Source organism: Diadema setosum, chromosome 17 (genome assembly GCF_964275005.1).
Source record: "Diadema setosum chromosome 17, eeDiaSeto1, whole genome shotgun sequence".
Lineage (NCBI taxonomy): Eukaryota > Metazoa > Echinodermata > Echinoidea > Diadematoida > Diadematidae > Diadema > Diadema setosum.
This window is the reverse complement of record NC_092701.1, coordinates 18484503-18496732: the sequence shown is the minus strand read 5'-3', so window position 1 is coordinate 18496732 and position 12230 is coordinate 18484503. Positions and strand designations below refer to the sequence as shown.

General features: G+C 38.6%; 2 protein-coding genes across 2 annotated transcripts in view; both read right to left on the bottom strand.

Moving 5' to 3' along the window:
• LOC140240940 (ecotropic viral integration site 5 protein homolog) overlaps positions 1-12230 on the bottom strand; it is a 99175-nt gene that overhangs the window by 5687 nt on the left and 81258 nt on the right. Inside the window, exons 17-18 of the mRNA XM_072320712.1 lie at positions 10426-10521; positions 9757-9852 (exon numbers count right to left, since the gene is read on the bottom strand). Of these exons, the coding sequence (XP_072176813.1) occupies positions 9757-9852; positions 10426-10521 (192 nt within the window). The remainder of the gene's footprint in view (positions 1-9756; positions 9853-10425; positions 10522-12230) is intronic.
• Positions 1-12230, bottom strand: part of LOC140240937 (major yolk protein-like) — a 102346-nt gene that overhangs the window by 36738 nt on the left and 53378 nt on the right. The window lies entirely within an intron of this gene.

Below are 12230 nucleotides of genomic sequence, written 5' to 3'. Positions count from 1 at the left end.
TTTTCTAGTTTAATATGCTTTCAAGAAAAACAGTGACTTATACAATGTAGTAGCAACCACATATCCGCATTAGACAAAGCGATGATTCCGTGATATCAGAGGTTTTTTCTAATTTTGACCTGTACACAAAATTGTACAAACTTTCACATTTTTAAAAACATGAAATTGACAAAAATAACACATGTTCCTTTGTGTCAAGTCTTCACTGATGATGTGCTGAAAGAAGCCTGCAAGGTTTGGTTGTTTGTTTGCTTTGTTCTGGATCACGACTATATGCCAATATATGGATATACACTGTTATTTCAAATTCCCTTTTCTGCACACTTTTCGGAAGCGTAACATTGACGCATCCAGATCCATATGCACCCCTAGGGATTATCGGAAACTAATTTATTGCTCTCTGAGCATCGGCCACTTCATGTTATGTTAGAATAATAAGAGGGTGGTGAGGAGAGAAAACAATCAGTGCAATGTATTTACCAGAGGAAATTGGGGGGGGGGGGGGGAGAGGGGAGGCTTCCTGAGTCATGTGACCCCTTTTGGCAACATTGGGATCGTATGATTCCTGACGAACCCAAAGCGGTTTGGTCTCGCACCATGCCAGAGCAAACAAGATGTGGTCATCAACGAGGAGAGATGTTGACTTGGTGGCCCATTCTCATTGGATTGTGCAATCCACAGTCAGGGGAACCCAGCGGCCCAAATAAAGTCACCCCTGGAAGCTGCCATGTATGACCTCGAGCGACCTTTGGCACTGGCTGGTGAGCTCAGGAGGAAAACAGCTGTAATCCAGGGTAGCACTACAGACACTAGTCTTCAATTGCAGACCCTTGGCTTTTATTTTACCAATCCAGGAGAATGGGTATTGACAGAAAGAGGATGAAGAGGGAACAGCATTTACAGAGTGCCATTTATCTGTAGAAACATTTAAAGGTGCCCAGCTACCACAAGATTCCGTACTGCACACAGACTGAAATCCATATATTAACATGACTGAAATTGTGCAGGAAACAAGGTCATTTAATCGTCTTATAAAATAAAAGCACTCTTTATGGTGCTTTGGTACATTTTGCCACCAAGAACTCACATAGGGATAACAATTCATGCTAACAATTAATGTTAACAAAACCCATTGAAGACAAATCCTGAGAATACTCTGGCAGATGTCCATGGGAAATGCGTGTTCTGGCAAAATCAGTTCATCCTAAATGAGTTACACGTAATGCTAACAATTAATGCTATCAATATCATCATTCGTCAAAATGTCTGCTTGACTGTTATACACACAAAAAGGTGTGAGATATCAAAACAAAGTTTAGAACAGGAATGCAAACTGCACTGCATTATTCTGAGGGTAAAAAAAGCACATTTTTGCTGGAAAAACAACATTTTTACCTTTCCTGGCATAGACAGGTGTAGTAGTACATAACAGACAACAAATTAATATTGCTTGTTTTTTATGAAACCTGTAGTTTCAATTGGCCACAGGCCTTGCATAACTTCTAGTTAAGTTAATCTTACTTGTGATTGGGGGGGGGGGGGGCAGCAAATACCGTCATGATCCATTGAATGAGTTCAACATCTTCTTTTGCTGGAAAGCTTGTTATGATTTTGATATCCCCTCAAAGGATCTTGTCAGGTCACAACTCCTGATCACTGACCCCCCTCTGTAACATCCATTCATTGGAGGTGAAACATTTGAGGCACTACGGATAGCCATGTGACCACCACTACACTAGACACTATGCTACAGGTGTGTCATGCACCACCCATCCCCTCCTCCTCCCCTCCCATTACATTCTACTTCTGAACTTCATATCAGCAAACCACTGAACTTTGCATAGAATCTTATTGATATCCTTCTATACTGTAGGGCCTATTAGTTGAAGAAAAAAAAAATAACACCAACCCACCCCAAATCATTTTCGGATTAAGGAACTTTTATGGTTTAGAGTGTTTGCGAACCTTTGGAACAACAAACATATTTTCATTTTTGGATTAACAAACCTTTAGAGAATAATGAACATTTTACCAGAAAAAAAAAAAAAGGATGACTCCATCCACAGTGTGTAAGGCATATACAATATCTTGTGGTTATTCTCTACTGCCTGTGATTGTTGCTATACTGTAGTTGTGTGGTGGTGGTGGAGGAGGTGGTGGTGGTGGTGGTGTTAGTGGAGGTTTTGGTTACCAGTATACCTTTAACCTTGGAATGCACAAAATCTTTATAAAAAAGAAAAAAAAAGAAGAAGAAAGGTTCTGAGTCTTTGTGTACAGATTGTAACCCAAATAATCCCCAAGGTATTGCAGACACACAGATTTCACTCAGAAAGGATTTGACATGAATCTCGTGCAGATCAAATTTTAGGTTTCTTACAGGAAAAAACAAAAGCATGTTGGAATACAAAGTAGATACTTACGTATTACTCATTCCCCTGTTGTACGCTGCACCCGCAACCATGTTTAAGTTTATTTCAGGGTTGAAAGTCTTCAAGAAACTCTGTTGTCTGTACATTTACAGTGGCTGAACCATCAATTCCTGACGAGTGGCTTCATACTTGTGCAAATCTAACCATCCAACACCAATTTTATTTGGTAAGTCTTAAAACTATTTATCTATTTTTTTCTTTCTTTTATGGGAGGGGGAGTATAAGTGAAGTGGAAATTCTAAAAGTTGTAGAAGACAATTTTTGGGGTAACCAAAACTTTACTGGGTGTTCCCGCAAAAATAACTGCATAATTATTATCATGGCTTTTTGGCAGAGCAAAACAGAAAGAAGTATGTTGCTGTTGGATGTGGTGCATTGCTATTTCTGGATAACTGCAAAACATCTGGTGGAAGAGCCATCAACAGAGTCGAGCAGAGCTCTGCTAATGAAGTGTAATACCTTTTCACATGGATCATGACAATAACCTAAGGATTCAGGAAGCCTGCACAGCTAGAGCTGTTTAAAAAAAAAAATAATAATAATAATAAAAATGTCACTGACTGGTATTCACAATCAAACAGTATAGCTCTATCATCCGTAGCTTCTACTTCACAGGCAGGTGGTCTTTGCAGACAGGTTCATTATTAACATGTAGTATGCTCTGTGGAGAAATGAATTCTGTGGTCATTCAATGGATATCTTATGTGATCTTTACAGATGCATAGCTGGTGAAGAAGATTTGACTGTTTGCTGAATCTATTCCTGAAAACTATAAAATGCTAAATTACTGTGAATTAACATTGTATGCAAGGTTCTGAATCCTTGTTTTGAGTGAGGTTATATGTGCCAACAATCGTTCTCTGAACACCTGAACACCTTGGAAAGCTGACAAGAACAAGAAATGTATAGAATTTCATGCAGCTTTACATGTATATCCTTGTCCAGTGGTGGATCGGGCGTGCGCATCGGGCGTGCACACCCTCTTTATTTTTTGTTAAAACAAAAGAAATAAAAGAAAAAATAGGGGTGTGCGTGCCCCCCTTTTAAAGATAATATAAAGTTTTGGTACCTCAAAAGTTTCCCTGAATTTCCTTGTCTTAGTTTGTGTTTTAGGTTAAAGTACTTTTCATATAATTAACACTGTGAGACTTACTCGCCCCAAAGTGCTCTCATGTCTTAGTAATCATGCAATTAACTGCGACCAGCATCCCCATACGCATAGCGACCAGCGGCCCCATACGCATAGTGTAATGGGGCTTCGCATTGTAGTATTCAGGATCATGAAAGATTTAGTATCGCGGGTAAATATCAACTTAAAATCCAAAAATTTCTTCAATTTGAAGACTTACCAATTAAGTTGAAGTACTGAAAACAATAGTCCCTTTCTGTTCGAATTGATGACTGAATTTGACTCGGTCGAGAGGACCTTGGGAGAGCTACGACTGAATACTACGGCCAGCGCATTGGCACACACATCACATGCGCACAAATTTCAAATCCATGAATGGATAAGTGTGCGCATGCTCACAGTTAGCTATGCGTATGGGGCTGCACGCTGCTGGTCATGCAATAATGGTTTCGTAAAATACGTGTACTACCTCGCCGCCGTGCGGCGGCGGCTCTGGTATGAAACCATTATTGCATGATTACTAAGACATGAGAGCACTTTGGGGTGAGTAAGTCTCACAGTGTTAGTTATATGAAAGGTACTTTAACCTGAAACACAAACTAAGACAAGGAAATTCAGGGAAACTGCACTTTTTTTTTTTTGGGGGGGGGGGTAGAAATAAACAAACATACAAACAAAAAAGAAACAAACACACAAACAAATGCACATCTTTAAATTTAGTTGCTAAGCACTAAGCATGGTGTTATAAGCTACACAGCAGGAAGGTAAAAGAATGCAACAATGAATTAAGATTGCCCAAAAGTCTGTACAATTCAGACTACACAATCAATCGTCTGCTGGTCAGCCACTGTGTGCATGTTAAGGACATGACATGACTGCCCCCAGAGTAGTGGTCAGCAAACTTTGGACAACAACAACAATGAATTTTGATGACCGATGGCCGATGACGACACAGGCAAACATGACAGAAATCAATTAGGAGGTACTCCTCTTGCGTTCATGCCAGCTCTTTGATTACCCTATCTCTGGAGTGTTTGACCACTTAGCTACTAACAGATCATGAAGAGGCAATTTTGTTTACAAGACAGTTCAACAGTTAGTATGACTTTTCAGATCTTTAATTCACAAACCTCGTTTATCTTAGCTTCCTTGCCTATATGAAGATGTTATGACATTTGATATAGAGTTACACCTATACGTATAATGGAATCTCCCAAATCACACCCTATCAACATATTTCCACAAAACAATGCATTCAAAATCAATTACCGTTAGTTATAAAAGATCTCAGCATGCATCAAAAGCGTTAATGGATCACATCATTGATATGACACCTACTGTACAGTATAATAAGCTAATTTGTAAAGTTTCTGAAGAAGTCTACTTCAAAGACATTATAATTCATCAAAATTCCCAATTTCTAAAAACTTCTCCACCTCAAAACAGAAAATCATGCAGAGATAAATAAAATCATGTCACATTAAAGTTTTCAAATAATTACAATTGCATGCAGTGAGCATTTGAAATGAAGCTTGGAGCTTTAATTCTCCTACATGGCTGATTGCACCACAAATGTATTCAAGACCATTTCTCCCCCCCCCCCCCCCCTTCTGCCCAAGGCTGCTGCAATCACTGAAACTTGCAAAAACAAAGAAATTTGGCAACAGATCATGAAGTAAACACCAGATACTGCCAGTGAGCAACATCTTCAGGGAACTCGTTATCGCCGCAAGACAAACAGTGATAAGATACGGGTGCTCTACGAGTCCACGTGAATGCTGCCACACACTCAATGGGCTCAGATTCGGGTTCAGCAGAGAAACGCGATTAACTTTACAAGTGTTTACAGCTGATCAGAGTTCTGCGATCACGGCCAGCCTCTGTGACAAATTGCTCCACGCATCCTGCGATTTCAGAGTACTGCTTCTCATCACTCTTTCCCAGTAAACACCACATCATAAATGCACATTTAGGTGGAGTTTTAAATGAGACAAGTAAATCAAGCACATAGCAAATTGGACAAGAACTACACTGTAGTAATTTGTGGAATTCCAAATTTCACAGGTTTTTTTTTTTTATATAATAGTGTGGCTATTGGTCAAATACAGTATGCAAAAAGGAGTCCTGCAGTATTACTATTTGGACCATCAAAAAGAGGGGTATAATGAATCCTGCCATTTGGACACAAGTTTAAAATACTTTTCTAAAGCTACTGTCTCTTTGACCCTTTTAAAGTGCAACAAATAGAGCGGATTGCACAAAAAAGTAAAAATGTTTGATTGTACAATTATGTGAACTTCCACATTAAATGAGCCAGAGTGTCCATCATATGCAAAGATGATACTTGTCTACGTAGTATGGCTTAAAAAAAAAAAAAAAAAATGAAAATGCTGGGACATGAATCAAACTAGAGCCTTGTCAGGAAGTTGAATGATTCAATCTACAAGTATCCTGGTGGAAGAAACATACAGCATCCCGGAATTCATGCAATTTCCATTCTGTTGTTAATTTCATCAGCTACTTATATTGTGACACACACAACACAAGTTGGAAGACTATCCAGCCTTCTATAAAGGCTTCACACTTGAAATGAACATGTTTGTAATCACATTTATTACTGTTCAAAGCATGATACATGCATGTTTCTACACAGAGAATACCATCACATCTCCTTGTCAACCACCAACTGCAAATTAATGTGATTTATTCAACAGCTGTGTCAAAACTCCATGACCTGTCAATAAAATATGCAGCTCTTGGTAAAGGCTTCTGCTCTCACCATGAGGTGAACCAAGGGCGACATCCGAGATGTCTCTCGACAAGGTGACAGCTTAAAATTCGCCGGAACACGGATAGGTAACATGCTGTGAAAACACTCCTGGGCAGGTGCTTATCAAAGCAACATATTGTTAAGTCATAGAGAAAGATGAAACATTTGGAATCTCCTTGATGGTATTTTTCCAAAACATGAACACTAAATTCATATCAAATCTGGAAAAAGTTGACGGATACTCTGCAATGACTATCACCTAGCAGCTACATGTATGTAGATGACATGTATGTAGATGACAGCCTAAAAACATGCATACCCACACCAAGGTCATTATAACAATTCCATCCACAAGTTCAACCACAATCATCACAGGTAGTGCCAAATCAAAATTGGTCATAACACATCCTGTGATTAAAAGTGCAAGTAACCTTTTGTGCATTATTATGAATGAACCTGATGGTTGTTAGAATGAGTGAAGTGACCTGGGAATTCTTAAAATGTTATTTTGCTTGCCAACTGAGGCAAGTTTGCAAATGAACAAATATCTAAAAGGGGAATTCCATTCTATGTTCAAATCAATGCTCGCACAAAGAGTAATGTCAACCAAAAAGTTATTTTCCATAAAATCCATCAAATCTAAAGAAAGTTGTTGACTTTTGAAATTTCATACGATTTCAATAAAAAATGACACCAGTCATAAATGCACACGCAAATCAAATGGTGATGATGAAGTTCCACAGCCAGCTTATGATGCACAATTGCTGCTTTTTGAAGAAATCTTACCCACATAAAAACAACTACTGAAGTATGTAAACATGTTTCATTCATCACATTTTTTCCACATAAATACTAATTTCTTTCACAAAAAAAAAAGTCATTAAAATTCTAGAATGAAAAGAACTATTTTTCCTTTTAGTGTGGACATAAACTATGAAGATGTACAACTAATCTCCAATTGAATGTAAAGCTTACACGATACCAAACAAACACAAACTATCACCACATGATAAAAGAATTACTGTTTTATGTACATGGATAACATAAGGCATGTTATTGCTATCAATGTCAGCTTGTTCTTCTATAAAGTTTTGGGGCTAAGTACCAATAAAAAGGCATGGATTAACTTTCTTTTAGAAATCAATGAGTGCTACAGAACTTTCTTCAGACTTTCATATGCTGGCCGCTAATGCTCGAATTACTGATTATCTGTATAGAGATACTGGACAGCCCAATCACTGCACAGAATAAACCCCTGCTTTAAATCACTTAGCATGCAGTTTTGAAAACAAAAAGTCAGTATTCATTGGAATATGTGCAGTCAAGATTTCTTGGTGTTTCTTGGTATAGAACAATGTCGAAGACTGGACCTAATCTCAAGGCCCAATGATATATATACATATAGAGTAGCCTACTGCCACATGCCAAAACAATTGCTAAAAAAACACTAAAAATTCTGCAAAATCCATCTTTGCTCTGAGGCAAGGCATAAGTTTGCACACTTTTTATCGACAGGCCACCTGAAAAGTACATATGATGAGTATGTGACTGTGCGTCTGTATCGAGTGAAGTTAGCCGACGTCCAAGAAGTGGTCTGAGACAGCTGACCTCCCCAGACATTCTAATCAGCCGAGGTAAATATTGACCTCCAGTGACCATTGTCTTGGCTAAACCATTTTTTCCTGAACTGCCAGCTGGTATAGCACCACAGGTCAGGGAACTAATGGTGGTACAGCAATACAAAGTGCATCCAGGTTTTTAATGTGAGCTAAACAGCGACTGAAATAACTCACATTCACATTTGATTGTTGGAAGGTAGTATTGAGGATTTATTTCCTTGTCTGTGCTTAATATTTCAAGGTAGTGTAAAATTGCAAGTTAACCGCCAAAATGTTCATAGCCCAGGAACTCTAACCAAGCTCAAATATGACTTTTCCTGTTTCCCTGACTATAGTCACAAACATTAGAGCTGAGAAGACTACAAGCTGAGACTACAGTAGCTTGCTGAAAATTGAGAAATTTGGTACATGTATTTGTTCAATACTCAACTTAAAGTTTGATAACTTTATGACCTACTGTTTAATTGAAATGTCTAGAACACTTACAGATTTACAAATATGAAGTCTAAGAAGCATAGTGTTGCAATCTTATTTGGAAAAAAAAACAACAACATTAATGCTTATAGCAATTGAAACATGGCTGACAGTAATTATACAGTCTTGTCACTGCACAGCAAGTTGCGACAGAGCTGTACCACTTGCAGTCAGAACACCTGCCTACTCAGTGCCATGGCACAGATTTTGAACTAATTACATTATGTTTTTGTATCTCAGACCTACACAGATATCAGCTTGATCCTTTTAACAACACATTGGTGCTATCAATATTGACAAACATAATTTACAACTTAGCAAAAATGAAGATTTATTGCTTTGTCTGCACACTGTAGATTGTTTTTCTTACACACAGTTAAACTGCTTCTAGAGTAAAGGCTGAAGTAACCCTAAAAGATGCACTTCAAAAGGTCACACAATCGGCCATGCGGCGATACAAGGTTTGTGCGACACTTTCAACACACGTGCCACGCTTGTTATGGAGCACTCCCAGTCACGTCAAAGCCACAATTTAGAATTAGTGCAGCGATGGTCAAGCTTTGCAGATAGAAATTGAAATTTCGCTCCGTGGACATTGTGCGAGGGCTTGCTGTGGATTACGATGTACTACACAATACTAAAACTCAATCAATTTCATGTGAGTAAAACGTAAAATTTGTGTTAGAATGTAGAAATATTCAGCAGTTTTGTAGCTGTTTCGGGGGGTGTCTTGATGAAAGTATACGGGTACTTGTCAGACACCATGCTATGAACTTCACAACTGGCTTTGTTAACCTGTTCAGGACAAGTCCCGAGAATACTCAGGCAGGCGTCTATGGGAAATGTGTGTTATAGCAAAATCAGTCCATCTTCAACGGGTCGAAATTTCTGGCAGTATTTGCTTGAAGATACCAGGAGTGGGACTGTGCCATGAATATGCATTGTTGCCAAGTGGGTGTGGCCTGTTAGGACCACATTGGAAAAATGATGGATCCAGACGAGATTGGGACGATGCCGTGTGAGGCGAGGGAAGAATAAAGTTTTTGTTACTTTAAGTTTGATATCCTTGGTGGTGGTGATTTGTGTTGTTGTCAGAATGTGTGACATGTTGTTGCCCCACCAGGATTTCCCTCCCTTTCGTAATAGACTGTCACGAGCAAGCAGAGAGTCTGAAGAATAGGTGGCGATGGGTCAAATACAGATGATTTGCCTGCTTCAAGCAGGGAGATCATCAATGGCAGATCATAATGCTTCAACGCACACTTTGTCTCGAAAGTAAGTCCGATAAACATGGTGTGTATAAGGTGTAATACTGAGGAAACGGTTTGGTCTCACCTCTCTCTTGAGCTCCACTATTCTATCCTTCAGCTCCTCAAACTTGTGGGTACCCTCGGCCTCAATCAGGGTGTTTTTGGTCATTAGCTCTTCATTCTGTTAGATTCATAGGGGATGAAATACATTTAATAAAGAAACTGTTTAGTTCATTGTACTTCCCTGGTGTCTTGAAAAACAAAACAAAACAAGTCAGCATTAAAACAACAACAATTCTACATGGGTTGTTAACAAATCACAGAAGCTACCTTCAGCAATAAAATCTTCCAAAATCTATAATAGTCGTCATGTCTTTTATCTCAATGAACAATCTTTGGGCAGAAGTTTCTGTAGGATCGAAATGCAACAGCATTAAGACTTATACTTTCTAGAAGTAGTGTACAAGTAATCTTTGATGATACACATATTACTTGAATTGATGATTCCTGCATTTTTATCAGCCAGTCAAATGGCAGTTACCATTCATAACTGAGCATCTTGTAATTGCTGTCGCAAGTTACCATTCATAACTGAGCATCTTGTAATTGCTGTCGCAGGTTCTGTAGCCAGAGTTTAACATCCTCAGATTACAGCAAGTCATTAAAATGCAGGACAGTGAACCTGGTCAAGAAAAGAGAGAGGATGAAGAAGAACTGAAAAAGAAATGAAATGGACTGTGAGATCAAACCTCACCTTGATGCCAAGGTCGGCAACCCTCTGTCTCAGTTCAATCAGCTCCGCGTTTGCTTCTGCTTCTCGTAACCGGACATTTATCATCTCTTCTTTACTCTGGAGTAACAAAAGAGGAAAAAGAATAGGAAAAGTGGTTATTGATTATATCATTATGTACAGCTTTTTTCCTCCTGTGTAGATTATACAACATTTGAATTCCAAAGAATTCAAAACATCTATGCAAAGGGGTTTGAAGCAGTGGTACTGGATGCAAAAGACATGGAAGAGTGATTTCTGTTTGTTCATATCTTTATTTCAATCATTTGGAATTAAGCTGCATTGTCTGGCTGCCCTGAGTTCTTGAATCTGACCGCAGACTGGTCACACGTGACTCCTTACATGGTCATATGCACTATCCTTGAGAGTCATTCTGATCTGAGTTACATAATGTACATTGTGTGTGCTGCATAATGTTGTCGAAATTGATTCCTCAGTTGGTGGCAAGCAACATCTTTGAGTTTGATGCTGACTCATCAATATACCATGTTCTTGGGCTTGACCTTTCACTTAGTGTCAAACCATATCCATCTTTTGAGTTTCCTTGACTATTTAATACTATTAAGTTTGACTTCTGGATTGGTTGTATGCAATGACCCTGAATTATGGCATCTGGATCAATGGTCAAATGCAATGACCTTGAGTTTGTCTCCTGAATTGCTCTCAAGCAGTGTTTTTAATATGACTCCTGAATTGGTCACAAGTAATGTTCTTGAGTTTGACTCCTGCATCGGTCACATATTCATCACAATGAACTATTTGACTTTCACTATATTTCATGAAACAGGACCTGGATTGAGTGATTGGCCAAATTGGGTCCATAACAGGCTTCAGATCATAATGTATGGACTTCTGCTATACATTCTGGCAACCATGCAGATTGGTTATAATTCATTAGGATTTCTACAAACTACAACCTGTTAAGGCAACTTTTTTTTTTTTTTTTTGTGAAGGGGGATGGCATGGGGGAATCTTACATCTCAACAGCAATGATGACTTCTTGGTTTCATGTTTGAATTTCAAATTATCAGTGAAGGCCAGTCTTATGTGCGACATTATGCATTTTGACAGCTACAGCTGTCTGCAGGAAATTGGCATAGTATGCATTGTACACGCATATCACAGAGTATACGGTCTGCATTCCAGATTTAATCTATTCCAGTTAATACCCAGTAACTATTTAATCACTTGCAAGGCTCCAAATTCACAAGGACCATGTGGAGATGTACAGATTGTACCTTACTTGAAATGAAGGTATATTAACCTCGGTAGTCATAACACCAATCATACTATCAATTAGCATCGAACAAACAATTCTTGACCGAGATAAAGCTGTGCAAACTGCTAGCGATGTAATGACAAAGCAAGCAAGTGCATCTAACAGCATCATTCGATAAGTCCCCCTTGAACTCAAGTATCTTATCTTCCCATTTATAAACATTCAATTATCCAATTTGGAGGAGATTACTGGCATACAAATTAAAAGTGATGAACGATTTCTCTACGCAACCATCTACAACCCATCACAATTATCTCGGTGCCATCAGGAGCAAACAGGAGCAAACTATTTTGAGCTTCCACTGTTGGGTCATTGCAAGTTAATTGTCAATTTTTTTTTTCCTTTTTGATTGACATCTGCCATCAAATTATAATTCAAGATTGACCTAGACAAGAAATGAAAATAGGAGGCTTAATATGCTGACCCTTGTCACTTTGCTATACAGTGTTTTAAGTGTCATCTTAATGCCAAGTGCAATCCAGTTTATTCA